The 22,081-nt window shown below is 38.7% G+C and overlaps 1 protein-coding gene across 1 annotated transcript in view; it reads right to left on the bottom strand.

Annotated features, from left to right (window-relative positions):
* ERCC6L2 (excision repair cross-complementing rodent repair deficiency, complementation group 6-like 2) overlaps window positions 1-22,081 on the bottom strand; it is a 124,823-nt gene that overhangs the window by 18,224 nt on the left and 84,518 nt on the right. Inside the window, exons 12-13 of the mRNA XM_006867640.1 lie at window positions 15,772-15,867; window positions 12,200-12,299 (exon numbers count right to left, since the gene is read on the bottom strand). Coding sequence (XP_006867702.1) covers window positions 12,200-12,299; window positions 15,772-15,867 — 196 coding nt within the window. The remainder of the gene's footprint in view (window positions 1-12,199; window positions 12,300-15,771; window positions 15,868-22,081) is intronic.

The raw sequence follows: 22,081 nt of genomic DNA, 5'->3' as shown, positions 1-22,081 counted from the left end.
GGGATTATAATCAATGTAATGAAACAAGGTATATGAATGTTTGAATGTGAAACCGATGATGTGCCCTGAAAACTTTCACTCAATCCACAATAAAAACCTTAAAAAAAAAAAAAAAAGCACTCAGGAATATATAATCATTTAAACCACCAAAGGGCATATTCTGCAAGACTACCCTCTGGCCACCAGCGCCTGGCTGCCAGCACACAGTCTTTCTCTATCCATGAGTTTAGAAACCTTGGCTGCTCTATTTCTCCATGCCCTCATCTCTGTCTCGATCTCTTCTCCATCTCTGTCACTGCTTCTCTGAATAGGGTCCCACATTCTGCTCATACTCCTCTTCCTTGATGATCCAAGGGTCTTCTGTTCCTGGACTTTAAGATTAACTACTCCCCTCTTTTTGTTACAAAACTTCTACCTTTACAGTTGTGATGGTCACAATTAGTCATGATAACAAATACTATTGAATCATAAGAATCCTATACCCATCTCTTTTCACCAGACCCATCTAGACATGATGAAAACTATTCAGTGGATCTTCTACCTCCCCATGCATACTCTGAAACTAAACTCCCTCTTGAAAACTTTCAAGCTAGTCAATTTTGTGTCTCTATCGCCCCCCTCATTTTAGGTAACAATGGGCAGTTGAGTCAATTTCAACTCATAATGACCCTGTATAGCGTTTCCAAGGAGCAAACCATGGGTTTGAACTACTGGCCATATGGTTTGCAGTCCAGTGTTTATCCTACAGCACAATACCAGGACTTCATAATAATTCAGTTGTAGTTAAGTGCCACTGACACAGTTCTGATTCATAGCAACCCCATATATGGTTTCTGAAGCTTTAAATCTTTGAGGGTCCAGAAAGCCTCATCTGTCTCCCATCATAATTCTTCTTATTGTTAGGTTCTGACTCATATCGACCAAAAGAATGAAACACTGCCTGACTCTGAGCCATCCAAAAATCACTGTTAAGCATGAACCCATTGCTGCTGTCACTGTGCCAATCCATTTCATTGGGGGGCTTCTTCTTTTTCACTGAACCTCCACTTTACTAAGCATGATGTCCTGCTTTAGGGGCTGGTTCCTCCTGATAATATATCTGAAGTATGAGAGATGAATTCTCGTCATCCTGGCTTCTAAGAAGCAATCTGGTTGTACTGCTTCCAAAACATATTTGTTTGCCTTTCTAGCACTCCATGGTACTTTTAATACTATAACTCAATTTGCATTAATTCTTCTACGTTCTTTCTTATTCACTGCCCAACTTTCACATGTATATGTTGTTGTTGTTAAGTGCTGTCAAGTCAATTCTGACCCATAGTGACCCTGTTATAGGATGTCCGAGGAGAAGCTGGTGAGATTGAACTGCCGACGTTGCAGTTCAAATGACTTTGAAGTCTGGCACATTAACACACAGCGCCACACCAGGACTCCACATGTATATGAGGTTATTGAAAATACCATGACTTGAGTCAGGAGCACCTTAGTCCTCAAACTGACATCTTTGCTCTTCAACACTTTTAAAAGGTCTTGTGCAGCAGATTTGCCTAATGCAATATGTTATTTGATTTGTTAACTGCTGTTTCCATGAGTGTTGATAGTAGATCTAAGCAAAATGATGTTTTTGACAACTTAAATCTTTTCTCCATTTATCATGATGTTATTTATTGGTCTAGTGGTGAGGATCTTTATTTTCTTTGTGCTCTTTAATCTTTATCAGTAAATATTTTAAGTCCTCTTTGTATTCAGCAAGAAAAATTGTATCATTTGCATATTGCAGTTTGTTAATGAGTCCTCCTCCAATTCTGAAGCCACATTCTTAATATAATCCAGCTTCTTGAATTATGTGCGCAGTGTATAGACTGAATGAGTATGGAAAAGGATACAATCCTGGAACACACTTTTCCTAATTTAAAGCCATTCACTGTTCCCTTGTTCTGTTTGAACAATGCCTCTTGGTCTCTGCACAGATTCTTCATGAGCACAATTAAGTGTTCCAGAATACTCATTCTCCATAATGTTCTCCATAGCTTGTCATGACACATACACAGTTGATAAGCTATGGGCAATACTGGGGAAAATGAGTATTTCGGAACACTTTTAATTGTGCTCGTGCAAAACCTATACATAGAACAAGAGGAAGTTGTTCGAACAGAACAAGGTGACACTGAAATAATAATTCCTGTTGTTGTTGTTAGGTGCCATTGATTTGGTACTGACTCATAGCAACGCTATTAACAACAGAACAAAACACTGCCTGGTCCTGGGCCAATCTTACAATTGTTGCCATGTTTGAGCCCATGGTTGCTGGCACTTTGCCAATCCATCTTGCTGGGGGTCTTCCTCTTTTTCTCTGACCCTCTACCTTACCAAACATGTTATCCCTCTCTAGTGACAATATATCTAATGTATGAGAGACGAGGTCTGGCCATCCTGGCCTCCAAGGAGCACTCTGGCTGCACTTCTTCCAACACAGATCTGTGTGTTCTTTCGGCAGCCCATGGCACTTTCAATATTCTCCTTCAACACCACAACTTAAATGCATCAATTCTTCTACAATCTTCCTTATTCAATGTCCAACTTTCACATGCATATGAGGTTATTAAAATTACCATGGCTTAGGTGAGGTGTACCTTAGTCTTCAATCTGACATCTTTGCTCTTCAACACTTTAAAAAGGTCTTGTACACCTGATTTGCCTAATGCAATATATCGTTTGATTTCTTCCTTTTTTTAAGGTTTTTATTGTGGACTGAATGAAAGTTTAAAGGACAGATCATCAGTTTTACATTCCACAAATCATACACCTTGTTTCATTACGATGATTATAATCCTCTCCATGTACCACCAGTTAACAGTATTTCTCTCTATTCACTTTAGCTTTTTTTAAAATAATAAAACAACAACAACACTCAGGCATATATAATAATTTACACTTCCAAAGGGCACATTCTGAAAGTCTGCCTCCTGGCCACCAGCTCTTAGTCCCTCTCTTTCCATGAATCTAGAGTCCTCAGCCACTCCCCCTCTCCAGGACCCCATCACTGTCTCCATCTCTGGTGTCACTACTTCTCTGGATTCTGCTTGTGCTCTTCTCTCCTGAATATCCTAGGGTCCTCTGTTTCTGGACTGTAAGATTAACCACTCCAGTTTTTGTTACAAAACTTCTACCTTTACAATTGTGACAGCTGCAATTTGTCATGATAACAATTATTCACTATTGACTCATACGAATCTTATTCACATCTGTTTTCACCAAACCCATCTAGACAAGATGAAAACTATTCAGTGGGGACTCTTTCTTTCCCCCCATAGTCTTAAACTAAACTCCCTCTTGAAACCTTGTAAGCCAGTCACTTCGTGCCTTTATCACCTCCTCATTTTAGGTAGCCAATGTCTAAGTTGCCAGTCCCTACCTACCCTGTGTAGAGGGGACAGCATTGATACTTGATGTGAAGATTCCTTCACTCTCTGTTGGTATTTAGAGTTACTACTTCCATAGGTATAGGTCAGGTTCATCAAATTGTAGCAACTTACCCTTGTTTCCTTTATCAAAAAACTCTAGTCGAGTTCTGATTATCAAGCTATCAAGGCTAGGTCAAGTGGGTACTGTCTACAAGTTTGGGTGTTCATGTGTATCTTCCCTCACTTCATATCAGCTGGATGCTTCACTCTCAGCTCTAGCCCCCTCTGTGGCTATGTCCTTGTCCATGGGCTTAAGTGTTTCCAGGTCTCACCACACTTTGGACCAACCAGCCCTTACTCTTCTCTCATTTCCATGTCGTTTGATTTCTTGACTGTTGCTTCCATGAGTGTTGATGGCTAATCCAAGAAAAATGAAGTCTTTGACAACTTCAGTGTTTTCCCCAATTTATTGGTCCAGTGGTGAGGATTTTTGTTTTCTTTACATTGAGAGCAATCCATACTGAAGGCTATGGTCTTTGATCTTCATCAGTAAGTATTTTAAGTCTTTTCCACTTTCAGCAAGCAAGGTTGTATCGTCTGCATATCGCAGGTTGTTGATGTATCGCAAGCCACCACTCATCTGTCGGTTTGTCGTACTGTGGTGGCTTGTGAGTTGATGTGATTTTAGAAACTATGCCAGGGGTATTTTAAACACTAGAAGGATCACCCACAGTGGACAGGTTTCAGGTGAGCTTCCAGATGAAGACAGACTAGGAAGAAGTAGTGACAAAGTACTTCCGAATATGTAGTTACTGAAGACCTACGAATAGCAGAGAAATGCTGTCAGATATAGTGTCAGAAAATGAGCCCCTCAGGTTGGAAGGCACTCATAATGTGGCTGGGGAAGAGCTGCCTTCTCAAAGTAGAGTTGACCATGATAACTGTGATGATGAGAATGGAGTAAAGCCCATGGGTGTAAAGCCCTTGGGAACTTAATTTGCTGGTGGGTCACATTTCAAAATGAAGAGATACAGCTGTAAACATCCATTAGTCATCGGAACATGGAATGTACAAAGTAAGAATCTAGGAAAATTGGAAATTGTCAAAAATGAAATGGAACATATAAACACTGATGTCTTAGGCATTAGTGAACTGAAATGGACAGGTATTGGCATTTTGAATCTGACGACTGCATGGTTTACTGCACTGCAAATGACAAATTGAAGCGGAATGGTATTGCATTCATCATCCAAAGGAACATACCAAGATCTGTCATGAGGTACAACACTGTCTGTGATAGGATAATATCCACGTGCCTACAAGGAAGACCAGTTAATACCACTATTTTTCAAATAGTAATTCTAGGCAACTAAAATTCTTATTAGCAATAACTGTCATTGTTGAACTTATTACATGTGGTGGAATCTTACTTACATAATTTTTATTTAATTCCTATGACAAACTATGGATCACATTGCAAAGAATAGTTAAAAGAATAGTTATTTCAAACATTTAATTGAATTCATGAGGAGTCTATAAATAGATCAAGAGGTGGTCATTAGAAAAGAGCAAGGGATACTGAATGATTTAAATCAGGAACGATGTATGCCAGGTTTGTATTCTTTCATCATATTGATTCAGTCTGTATGCTGAGCTAATAATCTGAGAAGTTGTATTATATGAAAAACCTGTCATCAGAATTAGAGGAAGACTCATTAACAATCTACGATATGCAGAAGAAGATTAAAGACTATAGATTTCAGTATGAATTGCACCATAATATAATGAAAACAAAAATCCTCACCACTGGACCAATGAATAATGTGCTAATCAGAGAAATGATTGAAGTTGTCAAAACCTCATTTTGCTTGGATCTAGGATCAACTCTAATGGAAACAGGAGTTAGGAAGTTAAACAGTATATTGCAATGAAACTTTCTCTGTCTACTTCATATATGTTATTAGGAGGGATCAGTTGCTGGAGAAGGAAGGATATCATCCTTGTGGAGGGTCAGTAAAACAGAGGAAGACCCCTAAAGAGATGCGAGTAGCAGCAGCAGTGGGCTCAAATATAGTAACAATTGTGAGGATGGTGCAGGACACAGCAGTGTTTTGTTCTGTTGTATGTAGGGTTGCTATGAGTTGAAACAGACTAGACAGCACCTAACAACAACTCTGACTCGATGGCACTTAACAACAATAGTAACATGAGATAGTATTTTCAAACAAAGAAACTGATGTTTAGGGAAATAGGGAAGGCTTGCCCAGAGATGACCAGGTAGAGAGTGTCATTTATAGAATGTGTACCTGCATTTCACTAAATCAAGCTAGTCCTCTTAAGATAACACCTCTGGGACCTTAGTTTTAAGAAACTGTGGATAAGTATAATGATTTGCTCAATTCCATAGCAATGTCCCAGAAGCATGGGCTATAATAGTCCTGGGACTACATATCCACAATAGAAATTGATGCAATTAATGGTGCAGTTGCCTGCTGACCCTTCCTACTGATGCTTGCTGATGACTCTTTCTTGAACACAGACGCAACATCAGTGTATACACACACACACACACACACACACACACACACACACACACACGAGGGTAAGTCAAAAAGTATTGCCACTAGCTTATTCCAAACAAATGTTTCTGTGACCAATGGACAGCTGCAGACACGTTCTAGCAGTAATAATTTGTTTTGATTTTGTAAGAGTGCCCTAAAATTAAGAATACTTTTGTGTTATGAAATTAAAAAATAAAAACGACTTTGTCGTCTGGGCTAATATCAAATTTAAAAAAATACTCAAGTGACCCAAATCCACTGTCACTGAGTCAATCTTGACTTGTGGTATCCTTATGTTGTTAAGTGTTACCGAGTCAGTTCCAACTAACAGCGACCCTGCATAGGATTTCTGAGTGGTGGCTGTGTGCCGTGCAGTCAGTTCTGACTCATAGCGACTCGGCACAGGGTTTCCGAGCCTGTAATTCTTTACAGGAACAGAACGCCTCATCTTTCTCCTGCAAAACAGCTGGTAGTTTCGAACTGCTGACCTTGAGGTTAGCAGCCCGACTTGTAACCACTATGCTACCAGAGCTCCTTAGTTTCCTTATAGGACAGAGTAAAACTGCCCTGTAGCATTTCTAAGGCTCTAAATTTTTATGGGAGCAGAGAACCTCATCTTTTCCCTGTAGGACAAATGGTTGGTGTGAACTGCCAACCTTATGGCTAGCAGCCCCAAGCTTAATCCCCTATACCACCAGTGCTCTTTTACAAACCAAGTAAGCATCATCCCAAAACACTGAAGCTTTGCAAAAAGCTATGGGAATGCTTTCCCACATAAAACAATAGTTTTTAGATGGAGCAAGCATTTAAAGGAGCTCTGGTAGCGTAGTGTTTACAAATCACGTTGCTAACCTCATGGTCAGCAGTTCGAAACTAACAGCTGTTCCGCAGGACAAAGATGAGGCTTTCTGCTCCCGTAAAGATTTACAGCCTCGGAAACCCTGTTCAGGGTTGCTACAAGTTGGAACCGACTCCACGGCACATAACAACAACAACAAGAAGCATTTTAAAGACGGTCATAAAGACTTCAGGGTGAGTCAAAAACATGGATGAATAAAGACACTGGGACTCAAGTCCAGACACTGGTGGAAGACAGCCATAGAGTAACCATTGATGTAACAGCTACTGAAGCTGGGATTCACATGGTTTGGCATTTTCCATTTTAAGTGAACATTTTGGCCTCAACAAACTTTCTGCACAGTATGAAAATCAGCTAGCTCAGATCTAATCTTTCCATCAATTTTTCAATACTAATGAAGGCTGTTTTATGAGCTTCACCTTTACCAGTATGATTCAGAGAGCAAGGTCCAATTCAAAACAGTGGTTGTTAATGGGATTTGCTGGGCTAGTTAAAATCAAGGCAAAGAGGTCAGCTCAGAAGGTTATGGTGACTTTTCTGGTACTCCAAAGAAGTCATTTTGACAGATTTTTTGAAAGGACACAAGACAATTCTGGGGGCTTATTAGGAGAAAAAGTTGTAAGATTTAAAATTGCAATGGTGAACTGTGAGTCCAACAGATTAGGGAGAAAAATCAGAAATTTGGTTTTGGACATGAAAATTCAAGATGCAAAGTGCAAGCACTTCCTTCATAAAACGTTTGAGGATGGGGCAGGCAACATACAACAAGAGCGAGGTTGGCAGAGGAAAGATGAAGTTAACAGGAGACACAGGGAGGAATGAACTGTTAAAAGAAAATAGGGTAAATACTACTGGCATTGTGGGATAATGAACCAGACTGCAAGGTTGCTTTGAACTGGAAGGTCAGTGGTTCAAAAATTCACCAGCTGCTCTTTGGAAACTCTATACAGGGTCACTATGAGTCAGGAACAACTCAAAGACACTTAACAACAATGTTGTTAATTGATGGTCCATGGAGAGGATTATAATCATTGTAATGAAGTAAAGTATATGATTTGCTGAATGTAAAACTGATGATCTACTCTGCAAACTTTCACTCAATTCACAATAAAAAGTTAGGTTAAAAAAAAAAAAAATGCATTGGTGGAAAAACAGGAAGGAAAGTTGCACTGAGGAATTTTGTTTCCCTTCAGGAAAATGCTCCTGCTCGTTCTCCAAGGATAGCAAGGGCTGTTCTATGAGAATTTCACTGGGAACCTCACCCTACCTATCCTACTGCCTTGATTTTTGTCCCTTCAGAAACTCAAAGAACATTTAAAAGGAACATGACAGGAGTCTCTTGAGGATGCTGATAGTGCCATTTTTACAGAGTGTAAATCGAAGAGCCTGGAATTCTTTGGGAATAGTTAGAGGTGGAAAGACCACCTTCAGAAGTGTGTAGACTTAGATGCAAGGTATGCTGAGAAACAATAGCTTCACATTTTGATATTTGTTAGCAAAAGTGTCTATGATTTTGTAGCAGTACTTTTTGACGTACCCGCTCATGTTGTTAAGTGCCACTGAGTAGCAACCTTGTATAGGGTTTGCAAGAGGTGACTGGTGAATTTGAACTGCCGACCTTGTGGTTCAAACCAACCCTGAAGTCCAGTGCTTATCCTACAGCACCAAACATATTAGCTTGAATTTATCTGTCTCTCTTTATATCCACCCCTTCCCGACGCACACATTTTTTTTTCTGGTCTTTGAAAATAAACAACAGACATTATGAACCTTCATCCCAAATCTCAAGCAAGAATCTTCTAAAAACAAGGTCATTCACTAACATATCCGTGACACCACTATCAGAGCCCCTATCAGCTGCTGCTCAGAAACCCTACACAGGATCACTATGAGTTGAAATTAACACGAAAGCACTAAGCAACAGCAACAAAATATACCATCATTACTGAAAGTTTCTCAAGTGTCTGAAAACATCCTTGAAATTGGTGTTTATTTTTTCTCAATCCAGAACCCAATTAAGTATCATGAACTGTATTTGGATGTCACTAGGAAAAATTTGTTTTCATTAGGAAAAATTTGCAACAACCATAGAAGACCAAAAGTGCAGCATTTGCCCCAAACTAAAGCTCAGAAGGGCAGTGAAGGAGAGGACAGAAGTATGGATGGATGGGAAGTGGGAAGAGTGCTGTTACACTAAGGGGATTACAACCTAGATGATGAAACAAAACATGTATAAACTGCTAAATGGAAAACTGATTTGCTCTGTAAACTTTCACCCAAACTATAGTAAAAAGTTAAGAGAAAAAGTAATTTCAAAACTTTGTAGGAGGCTGCTCTAAAAAACAAAGTATATTTAAGGAAAATTGTGTAAGTGAATGCAATGCAGTGAATTCTTTAAAGTGTTGCTTCTAGCTCTGTAACTGCCACCAAATGACTTTTTCCTGATGCGTCCAGGTAAGAGAAAGTGGGGAAAATGCTGAACGGATTATATGATTCAGTTATGAATGACTGTTCAAAGGACTAATTACGGTTGTAAAAACTTGGCTATCTAATGTGGTGTTTGGTCAATTCTGACATTTTGCTGGGTTTTAAATGCGGCATCTCAGTAGCAGGAAGGGGGAATCACACTACCCACAAGAGCGAAAAGTCAGAAGCAGGGTGTGCCCTTTGGACTTTGAGATTCCTGCACATTGAATTCCCTTAATTGAGGGACAGAATGCTGTGGCACCAGAAGAGTGACAGAGAAGGAGCAGCGGCAGGACCAAAAGCCAGGGCATGAGCCAGAGTGATGGGCTTCCTGGTCCTCAGAGCAAGTAAAACTGGGCCTGTGGGTAGGAGACTTCCTTCTGGAATGGGGTGCCTCCAGCATTTAATCTGAGGAGCTAGGTTTGTTATTCATGAAGCTAGAGCTGAGAGCCTTCAGCTGAGGCTTACAGCAGAACAGAGTGATCTTTGGGCATTCATTGGCGTCCAAATGAGATTTGTAACACAGCCCGAGCAGGCCAGAAGCCAGGCCAAGGGAACGAGGGCCAGAGAGAGGCGTGCCTGCAGGTACAGCTGAGAAGATGCTCTGTTACACTAAGAACTGTAGGCTTCACATTTTAGATCCTGAAATGTAACCTGTTAACTTTCCTAATAAACCCTATAATAATGAGTATGGTTTGTGAGTTCTGTGTGTCCACACAATGAATTATCAATCCTAGCAGAGACATCAAGCACTGAGGGAGGCCCAGTTGGTGACCAAATCGATAATGAAGGTTGGAGATTCCTCATAGGCATCAGCCTTGGGCTGATGCTGATGCTGTCTGATTCTCCTTCCCCTAGATAATTAAGGAGGTCAAGCATCATCCCCATATCATTTTCATAATGAGATATAGATATTCAAGGAGCCTTGGCAGGGTAATGAATTATAAACTGGCTGCTCTGTGGGAGAAAGATGATGCTTTCTGCTCCCATAAAGATTTATAGCCTTTGAAACCCTGCACAAGGTCACAACAAACCAGAACTGACTTGGTCTCACACATTCACCATAGATATTAAGTATATAATTGGATGAGATGTGATAAATGTAAACAGTTATTAAACATCCATATCCATCAAGTTATAAGACTTCCTTAACCCTAGAAAGTTTCTTTGGTCCTCCTCTCCAGTTACCATCTCCTTCTTTAGAGCAACTACTGTTATGGTGTACTACACCAAAAAACAAAACGATGACAGGTTTCATACAGAGCTAAATGCTTTAAGAAAACAAAAATTGCTGTGTACAATTCCATTTTTGAATTAAGAAAATAGCATAAATTTAAGGTTGGATCATTCTTAGGTTAACGATTACCACATGTAGCAGATGTTTATTCTTAAACAGATGCCAACTTAATATATAGGGAACAATTCAAATTTAACACTTATAATTAAACTTGAACCTCATACCAGATTTTCTCAAGTGAGCAGTTACAAAATAAATAAACTTTGTCTATTTAGATGTATAAATGGAGCAGTAATTGATACTCTGTAAGGATTAAAAAAAAGTTAATGCAATTTTAGACTACTAAAAGCATAGTAGCTAACACACTTGAGCTCTATTCCTACAATTTCATTGACTGTGGCATCTCTGGGTCCCAGTTCCATTATGCTCAACATAAAAAGGTTACATTAGATACTGCAAGGTAGTGCGACCCAATCTTTTTTATGTCATGGTTCATGTAGAAACTGGTAATAGAAGAACAGCCACTTAGAGTGAACAGAGAAAGCAACTCAAGGTTAGAAACTGGTCTAGATGATCTTACCACCCAGAGTACTGAGGAGACCAATATCTCTGTGTACTTGGAAGCCATCTGAGACATACTTTCATGTCTTTTCCCACAGTTTAGGGAGCTGTGACATTGCTACTTAAATTGTGGCCTGTGGACTAGTAGCACTGGCATACCTGGGAACTACTTAAGAGATGAAGAATTTTGGGTCCCATCCCACACCTTTTACCTCCGTATTTTAGTAAGATCCCTAGATGATTCATAAGCACATTAAAGTTTAAGAAGTACTGCTCTAGGAAACTTGTAGCTCTCAAAACTATTAACTGAAACCTTAATCTGTTTAAAAGAAGTACTCTAGATAAAACTATTGGTCTTTCCATGTGTGGAAGAAAAAAGGGAGATGAAAATTTGAAGATGCTTGGAATCAACTATTCCAATGGGCCAATGGAACATGTGAACATCAGTCACCACAACTCTTGAGACCAGAAGAACTAGATGGTGCCCGACTATCACTACTAACTGCTCTTAAAGAGATCACATTAGATAGTCCCAGAGAGAGTGGGAGAAAATGTGGAACAAAACTTGAAATTGAATATATGTATATATAAAAGACCAAGCTTACTGGTTAGAAAGAGACTAGAGGAACCTGAGACTATGGCACTCAACCACCCTTCAGGTCTCACCCTTGTAGTCCAATTTTCAGTAGAGCAGTAGATAGGCATACATGGAGAACAACAACACTAGTAAGGTATGCTCATCATTGAATGGTCAATCATTCAAGATCAAAAGGGCAACATTTACCCAAGGACAATGCTGAGAAGGGATGAAAAGGAGAGTCAAATGGAAATAGGATCCACAGGGAGGAAGCAGGGTAACTGCTGTTCCATGGAAGGGACTGCAAACATTGAGGTGAAACACAGCATACGATTTACTGGATGTAAAAACTGATCATCTTCTCTGTAAACCTGTGCTCAATTCACAATAACAAGTTTTTTTTCTTTAAAGTAGTACTCTAATAAGGATTTCATAACCTTATTAAATTCAATATGACAGAGTAAAATTACATGAATTGCCCTCTAACTTTTAAAAACATTTAGTTTTTCATTAAAATAAGGGAAATGTATTTACCTGCTTGTATACCTGCCGTAAATACATGATCTCCTCCACAGTTCCCAAGGATATCAACCTAAATACTTTGACATCCCTGCATTGCCCAATCCTATAGGCTCTGCAAAAACATTAAAAACAAAATAAAAATCAAATGAAAAAACGTTGGGTTCAAAAAGTAGCTTTTAGCCTTAAAAATGAAAACACTATTAAATTTTAATAGATCTTCAAAGAAACATTTTATATTTAGATATGCTGTATTATTTAGTAATATAAAAATAGAAATTTATGTAGAAAGATTAATTACTGAAGAGAAGAGCACTGTAGAAAAAATAAACATATGAACTTCATTTCTGTTACAAGTATCCCAAATTTTCCTATATTCATGATTTTCTTTTTTATGGCAGTTTTAAGCTTCTGAAAGGGTTGTATTCCCAAATGCTCCATTTATGTAAAATTCTCAAAAATCTTAATTAATTGATAGTGACAGAAAGCAGATTAGGAATTGCTTGGTGATTGTGGTGGGATGCAGATTAAATAATGGTGGATTACAAAGTGGCACAAGAAAAATTTGGGGGATGCAATACATGAATATATTCTCTATCTTGATTGTGGCTGTGGTTTCACAGGTGTGCACATATCAAAATGTGTTGAACTGCAGATAGTAAACAAGTGCATTTATGTTTGTAAATTACATCTCAATAAAATTGTTACAAAGTTTTAAAACAAAACAAAACACAGATGAACAGATTTCTAGTGTTTTCTGCATTCAGTAAAGATTCATGTGGCATCAGAAATTATACCCTTTGTTCCATATCCTTTTCAGAATCCGGATCGAATCTCTGGCAGTTCTCTGTTGATGTTCTACTGCACATGTTTTTCAATTATCATCAGCATAATTTTATTTGCATATGATATTAATGACCTTGCTAATTTCTATATTCCATTGGATCCCCTTTCTTTAGAATGGGTACGAATATGGATCTTTCTGTTGTTGTTCAGTGCCATCAAGTCAGTTCCAACTTACAGTGACCCTGTAAAGTATTTCCAAGGAGCAGCTGGTGAGTTTGAACATCTGACCTTTTGGTTAGCAGTACAGTCCTTATCCTATAGTATCATATGTACCTTTCGTGTTTGCTAGAAGTTTATTTTTGACCTTGCAATAATGTAATAATTGGTGTTCACAAAGTCTCTCACTGCATCCTTCACTCATTCCTCCTCACAGAGAAGGGCATCATGGGGGCCTGCAAATCTTTACTCACACCCCAGAGGGGAACCAGGCTGCTGCGACACAGTACAGTCAGGGCTAAATGACCTGCATCCTCACTTCTATGCGGCAGCCTGGATTCCAAAGGGCTCACAGTCCCGTTCTCTCTCATATTTGGGCTTTAAAAACTTTTTTTATATGGAGCTAAGTCAATGCTATTTGGGTGTGTGTTCAGCAGTTTGGTGAATGAGAGAGACACTATTAGAGTGCCTAGCTTTTAATCTTTAAAGACAAAATGTTTATAAACATCTTTAGATCTATGCTTCATTAATTTCTTGGCACATAAAGTAGAAGTGAAGAGTCCTAGTGTGGTGCTACAGGACAAAGCACTGGACTGCAAAGACTGTTTGAACCACAAGGTCCTCTCAAACCCTATACAAGGTGGCTGTGCGTTGGAAACAACTTGAAGGCACTTAACAATAAACAACAAAGCAGAAATGTGTGAGACAGGACTTTTACCATGTGCTCAAGAGCTTAAAAAATATGTAAGTTAATTCATAGATTGGCTCTTGATAGCCTAGGTGGAAAAGTACAAAATTACACCAAAATGTATTAAGAAAAAAAAAAAAAAAATGGACGAGAGTGATGTCTGGTTTTTATCTGACCATTTTCCTTGACTGCTGTCAGTGAAGAAAGGTGTGGATTTGGATCCTGGTCCTGCCACTGGCTGGCTGTGAACTTAGCAAGCGATTACTCAAGCTGTGTGCTTCTGTTTACTAACCTGTAACATTGGTATGACAACAGTGTGGAACACAGGAGCGGATTGTTGAGTGTTGAATGAGAGCCTCATGTAGAATAAGCACTGAGAACATAGGTATGACAACACAGGAGAACACTCTTGAATGCTATATGAGATACTCATGTAGCATTACCACTGAGAACAGTTCCTGACTTACAGAAAACACTCAATACACGTGAGCTGTTATTTTACTTTGTCATTATTCTTGCTGCCACTTAAAGAACTGGGTCCAATTTGCTTTGGATAAGGTTGTATCCAGCAGAGAACTGTATACTACTACTAAGGTGCTCCTGTTAACACAGTGTATTATAAGTGAAATTATAGCCTGCAAACAGTAATGGCTAATCTATTTTTTTATAAGGGTTAAAAAGAAAATTAATTCATTTGAATGTGATTTCCTTTGAATGTCCATAGTACCTAGTATGACATCTTGTGATAATTAAACATCAAATGACCTGGAGAAGGACATCATGCTTAGTAAAGTGGAGGGTCAACAAAAAAGAGGACAATCCTCAATGAAATGGATTAGCACAGTGGTAGCAGCAACAGGCTCAGGTGTAGCAATGACTGTGAGGTTGGCACAGGACTGGGCAGTTTCGTTCTGCTATGAGTCGGTTCCGACTTGATGGCACCTAACAACAACTATATATATATATATGTAAAATTAATCTGGATAACTATGTTCTTCAAATAATTTTAAAATGTACTTGTTTTGCCTAATTGATCAACTGATTTTTGATAGAAGTATATTAATTTTCTGACTATGATTTTATATTTGTCCATTTCTCCTCATATTCTAAGAGTTCTGGTTTTGCTGTTTTGTATTCCGGATTATATTTCTCTTGACTTTGTTTAAGGAGCCCTAGTGGTACAGTGATTAAATGCTCAGCTGCTATCCAAAAAGTCAGTGGTTCAAACCCTCCAGCAGTTTGCCATTCCATAGGTGAACAATGTGGTAGTCTGCTTCTGTAACAATTTATAGCATCAGAAACCCAATTGGACAGTTCTAAACTACCAGCTGCTGTTCAGGAGAAAGATGAGGCTTTCTGCTCCCGTAAGATTTAAAATCTTGGAAACCCTATATAGCGTCACTATGAGTTGGAACTGACTCCACAGCACACTGCCACCACCATCACCACTCTACTTAAGTTTATGGGATTACTATGAGTCAGAATTGACTTGATAGTAATTAGATTTGTTTTGGGCTACCTATACTTAATTAATGGGTTGTGTTTTTTTTTTGCCTTGAATTCTACCGGTATCTTGCCATTTGGATTCAGAAGTTCAGAGTTTTCTTAAATAGAAGTTTTTCACAAGATTTCCACTATCTTCTAATTTTAGCCATAATACTGTTGTCATGTGCCATTGAGTCAGTTCCAACTCACAGTCTAGATAGGGTTTCTGAGCCTGTCTAGATAGGGTTTCTGAGGTGCAGCTGGTGGGTGTGAACCACCAACCTTGCAGTTAGCAGTACAGGGATGATCCTACAGCACCACACCAGGACTCCCTAAGCAAGCCTAAAAAACTCAGGAGTACTTTGAGATGAAAAGTATTTGTAGGTCAATTTAAATTTTGTGAGTTTTATACCTGTCAATGGCTTGAAGATCATTGGCTGGATTCCAAGTAGGGTCAAATAATACAACAACATTGGCACCAACAAAATTGAGGCCTAGTCCACCAGCCCTGGAAGAAACAGAAAGGAGTATATTAAAACTACAAAACATAATTAATTGCTGTGCTATAATTCAGTTGTGCCAGGTTTTGATAACTAAAACAATGCTGCATTAACACGATAAAAGGTGAGTAAAACAAAAGTAGATCACAAATGGAACATCCATGGAATGTTTAACACTTGGGAAAATCCCTTAAAAATCTGATTATTTGGAACCATAAGGTCAGGAGTTCAAACCCACCAGCTGCTCCTTGGGAACCCTATACAGGTCACTGTTGAGTTGTAAACAACTCCACGGCACTTAACAACAACAAGGAAGAGTCTATGTACACAGGTAGTACTGGTTTTTAAAGATTTCTAGATGTCAAGATACTATTTCCGTAAGAGTTTTCTAACATAATTAATAAAACAAAACAAAAAATGGTTAGTAAATTCAAGCTAAATAAAGTCACATGCATATTCAATTCAGGATTTGACGTTCTTCCCTCTATTCCTCCTGTTATTGTTAAGTGCCTTCAAGTCATTCCCGACTCATAGTGACTGTGTACAGGGTTTCCAAGGAGTGGCTGGTGAATTGGAACTACTGATGAATGATGAATAAAAGTGAAGCAAAAGTAAGAATATCATGAGCAGTGAAGAGAAGGCAGACCATCTCGAGACCACAGGAGCAGAAGAATGTTATCACAGTGAGTTCTCTGGCTTTCTTTTTGTCTACTAGATCCCAGACTAGGTTCTGAAGAAAGCAGAAATCTGGAGAAACCAACAAACATAGACCAAAAAAGGCCCCCCCAAAAGCCACCTCCTTTAAACCAAAGAAACAGCAAAGGCTCACTCCAGCAAGACAGAAAATTGTTAGACAGTCATTACCCTACTCTTTCCAAACGCCACAGAAGAATTGATGGCATCACTTGGACTTCCACCTCCACCTGACTGTCATGGTGTTGTTACTGTTATTAAGTGCCATCAAGTCGCCTTCGACCCATAGCAACCTTGTATAGGGTTTCCAAGTAGTGTTCATGGTGTTAGAGGTGACTAAAGAAAAACATTTTAAATAAGATATAGAATCTCTGAACATTTAGAATATCTAGGATATAATACAAAAAGATCAGTTGTCATACCAAAAATCAAGAAAATCTCAACTTGAGTAAGAAGACAATCAACCACATGGTAACCCTGAGATGGAATTTAATATAGCCATCCTAAAAATGGCTCCTAAGAAATGACAAAATACTTAAAAAAACAAATTTTGAAAATGAGAAGTCTCAGCAAGAAACAGAAAGACCCAAATGAAAACTGAACAACTTAAATATATAATCAATCAATATATAAACTGTAATATGGGCTCAAGAGTAGAGAGCAGATGACAGAGAATAGAATCATTTATTTGAGCACAAATTAGTATTACTACTCATTCTGAACACCAGAGAGAAAACAGACTAACAAGGAAAAACAATCATTAGAGGGACAATAACAAAAGGGCTAGTATTTGAATCATCAGTGTTCTATAAGAAAAAGAGAGCGAGACATAAAATGTATTCAAAGAAATGTGGCTGAAAAATCCCCCAATTTAGAAAAATACATAAACCAAGCCGGGGTTAGCCTAAATAGGATAAGCCCAAAGAAATCCACACCAAGATACATCATGATTAAATTTCTGAAAACCAAAGACAAAGAAACATCTTAAAAGCAACAAGAAAGAAATGACACACAACCAATTTGAATGACAGAAAACACAGAGGCCAGAAGCAAGCAGAACAATATTGCCAGGTGCTAAAAGAAAGGAGCCCTTTAATGGTGCTGTAGGATAAGCACTATACTGCAAGGTCCGTTTGAACTGCAAGGTCAACAATTCAAACTCACCAGGCATGCTTTGGAAACCCTATAAAGGGTTTGAGTCATAACCGACTCAATGGCACTTAACAACAACATTAACTGCAAGATCAACAGTTCAAACGCACCAGCCGCTCCTTGGGAATTCTACACAGGGTTGCTATGAGTTGGAACCGTCTCGTTGGCACTTAACAACAACAACAACAACAAGAAGTTATCTATCCAGAATTCTATATCCAGTGAAAATCCTTCAGAAATAAAGGGGAAATCTCAAATGAAGGAAAACTATGACAACTCATCACCAGCATACTCCAAAGAGAACAGCTATAGAATATTCTTAAAATGAAAAGAAAAAATAAATAAAAGATAAAAGAAGGACTCTTGGGAACATCAGGAAGGAAAAAAGAACAACAAAAAAGTGAAAAATGTGGGTCAATACATACTTTCTCCTATTGGGATTTATAAATTAAGTGTGATGGTGGCTCATGGAGTAAGTAAAGCTGAGTGACTTTGGACAGGAGGCTCATTTGCAGAGTAGGGTGCCTCTAGGCACTTAATTGGGTGCTAGGTTTGCTGACCCATGGAGCTAGAGCTGAGTACCTTTGGGCTGAGGCTTATAGCAGAGTAGTGTGTTCTTTGGCATTTATCAGCAGCCCTGAAAGAGCTCTGTTACATAGCCCCAGCAGGTCAGAGGCCAGACCAAGGGGCTGAGAGCCAGAGACAGAGGCCTGCCTGTGGGCAAGTCAGAGGAAAGGCTATCCTGACTAGAAGTACTGCACCCTGAACATTTCTGACCCTGAACTGTAACCTGTTACATTCCATAGTAAGCCCCATAGTTGTTAGCATGGTATCTGAGTTCTATGATCATTACAATGACTAATCTAACCTCACTGAATAGACAGTACTGTGGGGGTGATGATTGGTGTCATTTTGTGTAGGTGCCTATACTTTACTTGAAAAATGTCAATACCAGTAACTTGTGGTAAATTATATATGTATGAAGTAAAACCTACAACCACCACAAAAAAATCTATACAACGAGACATACTAAAGAACGCTATGTATTAATCAAAACAAAATTCTAAAAATGATTCAAGTAACCCACAGACAGGTCTTTCTCCCACAGTTACTGGGTGGGTTAGAACTGCAAACCTTTCAATCAGCGGTCACCAAGGCTCCTTTGTATTAGACTGTTACTATTGTTGTTAAGTGCCTTTGAGTTGGTTCTGACTCATAGTGACCCTGTATAGGATTTCCAAGGAGTGGCTGGTGAGTTTGAACCACCAACCTTGTAGTTCAAACAAAACTTGAGGTCGAGTGTTTATCCTAGGGTGACACACCAGGACTAGGAAACATCAAAATGCTGATTTATTTGTCAAGTATAACCTCAGCTAATGTTTACAGAGATTACAAGAAATTCTACTATTACTAACTTTATAAATTTTAGAGTAATTCATAATCATTCTTACTCACTAATCATAAGGACCACCAATGCTATCTAATTAAATAACCACTCAAATATATGTATGTTTTAACCTCACCACCAAAATAACAATCTAAATATATCACAGTGGATGCTTTACAAGGGTTTCATTTAAAATGAGGCTCCTTACTGATGTTATTTTTTAACTGACCATACATCATTTCAGAAGAAAATTAATCTTGGCAGGTCAAGTCTAAAAGAAACATGTAAGATAGTTTACATAATTTTAATACACTAATAAAAATCTTGGATTTTTGATACTAAAATTGATCCTGAAAAGTTAAAGTAAAAGAAAAGTAACAAATAAGCAGATGATATACCAAACGGACATGAGTTCCTAATAGAATCAGCAATAAAAGGCTAATGAATACTGTAACAGTTTATAGTGAAAAAAATTTCTCCTGAAATTTTAGGAATGTGGGTAAAGCATTAAGATGACCAAAATATTAATAAGATTGATTCAAGGGAGAGGAGGCATGACATTTCAAAATAGCAACTTTTTATTTTTACTGGCAATGTAGTAAAGAAAGCGAAAAAGCTAACAAAGAAGTAGTATTCCCAGGAATGGAAATCCAAAGAAAAACCCACCTAACCAAACCCACTGCTGTGGGGTTGATTAAGACTCATGGCACCCATGTAGGGGAGAGGAGAAATGCCTTATAGCCAAAGCTATAAATCTTTACAAATGCCTCATCTTTCTCTTGAAGAGCAGTCGGCGGGTTTAAACTGCCAAGTTTTGTTTCACAGTCCAACACTTAACCCACTGTGCCACCAAGCCTCCTAGAAAATGTAAACAAGTTAATAATAATAATGACTCCATTGCTAATCAGTTGATTGCAACTCATAGCGACCCTCAGGGCAGAAGAGCATTGCTCTATAGGATTTCCAAGGTTATAAATCTTTATGGGAGCAGAAATACCCATTTTCCTCTTAGAGAGCAGCTGGTGACTTTGAAATGCTGACATGTGGTTTGCAGTTCAATGCTTAACCCTAGGAGCCACCAGGGCTCAGTATAATAATAAGGTTGCTGTTGTTGGTAAGTGCCTTCAAGTCAGTTCCAACTTACAGCAACCCTGTATAGGGTAAGGAGTGGCCGGTGAGTTTGAATCACTGACCTTGTGGTCTCGTACTTATCTTACAGTACCACACCAGGACTGGATAACAATAGTGAATATTATTATCATAATGGCACTCCTAGTATTGTGTTGGGGAGTGCTGTGGTGTTGTCAGATAAGCATTGGGCTGCTAACCACAAGGTCTACGGTTCAAGCCTACCAGCAACTCCCTCGGAGAAAGCTGAGAATTTCTGCTCCTGTGGTCCAGGACCGGGCCAATGTTTCATTCTGTTGTGCATAAGGTCGCTATGAGTTGGTACCGACTCGATGGCACCTAACAGCAACAAAAAGGTTCACAGTCTTGGAAACCCTACAAAGGGTTGCTATAAGTGGGAAACAACTCAATGACATCAGGAACTGGGAATCATCATTAGACCTTAACAGTAAGGTCCCCTGGTTGACTGTTCTACAGGTGTTTACAACAGGAGAAGCACTGGACAGCTACTTGTCTAGCTACTTCACTGGTAATTTTTTTTTTTCTTTTTTTAACTTTTTATGTGAAGTGAGTGAAGCTTTACAGACAAGATCATTAGTTTTACATTCAACAAATCATACAGCTTGCTTCATCTCAATAATTACATTCCTCTCTATGCAACAACAGTTGTCTCATTTCCTCCCAGTGGTTCCTATTCGCATTCCACCCACCTTCCTATCCCTTCTCAATTTTGTCCAAGGGTAACCTCCTTTCCAGACCTGAAGGGTGATCAAGGGCCACAGTCTCAGTTTGCTCCAGTCTGTTTCTGATGAGTAAGCCCTGTCTTTTTTTGTTTGTTTGTTTTCTTAATAATTTGAGTTTTGGTCCACATATTCTCCTAGTCTAGCTGGGACCAGACCATCTACTGTGATTGCTTTTAGAGCAATTGGTAGTGGCAGCTGGGCACCATATAGTTCTTCTGGTTTCAGAGTCATGGAGACTGATGTACTGATGTTCTCATGTTTCATTAGTCCATTGAAATACATACCAAGTAGAGGGGCTGCTGGGTTGTACATTATTTATATTTCAAACTTTTTGAGGAAGCACCATACCAGTTTCCACAGTGGTTAAAGTCCTACCAGCAACACAGGAAGAAGCATTTGTTATTTTCCATTTTAAAAAACTCTGCTATTAATGCTAGCTGGACTCCTGGTATGATCCTATAGGATCAGAACTGGACTTCAAATCACAAGATTGGCAGTTCAAACCTACCAGCTGCTTCTAGGAAACCCTATACAAGGTCACTATGAGTTGGAACCAACTTGAAGGCATTTATTTAACAACAACAAATGGCTAATGACTGTGAACATTTCTTCAGGTTTGCTGGCTACTTGAATGTCTTCCTTGGTCAAATGGCCATTTGTGTCCTGTGCCCATTTTTAAATTGAATTGTCTTTTTCTTGCAGAGGTGATGTCGTTTTCTTTAAATTTTAGAGATTAGTACCTTGCCTGGCATATCATTGTAAAAAATGTTTTCCTTTCACTGGTAATTCTTGTCTGCTACTTTGTTTCATGTTCTTCTTCTAAGTGGTCTTTACACATTGCATTACCTTAAGAGTCATCTTTTCTTCTTCTCTTCACACTCTCTCCAGACGACCTTATCAGATGGCTCCTAATTACTTTACTAGTCCTAACCTCTTTTCTGCATTCTATATTCATGGATCAACTGCTTACTTGACAACTTAGTTTGACATCTCAAGGTTAATATATCCCAAATTGAAATTTTGGATCCTCCCTTAAAAATCTATTCCTTGTCCAACATAGTAAATAAGCCATTAACCAGCAGCTGTTCAAGCTAGACAAATGAAGATCTTGTTCATTAT

The sequence above is a fragment of the Chrysochloris asiatica genome, unplaced genomic scaffold (assembly GCF_000296735.1).
Source record: "Chrysochloris asiatica unplaced genomic scaffold, ChrAsi1.0 scaffold00107, whole genome shotgun sequence".
NCBI classification, from domain to species: domain Eukaryota; kingdom Metazoa; phylum Chordata; class Mammalia; order Afrosoricida; family Chrysochloridae; genus Chrysochloris; species Chrysochloris asiatica.
Note: the sequence above shows the minus strand (reverse complement) of the source record. Positions and strands in the feature narration are given on the sequence as shown.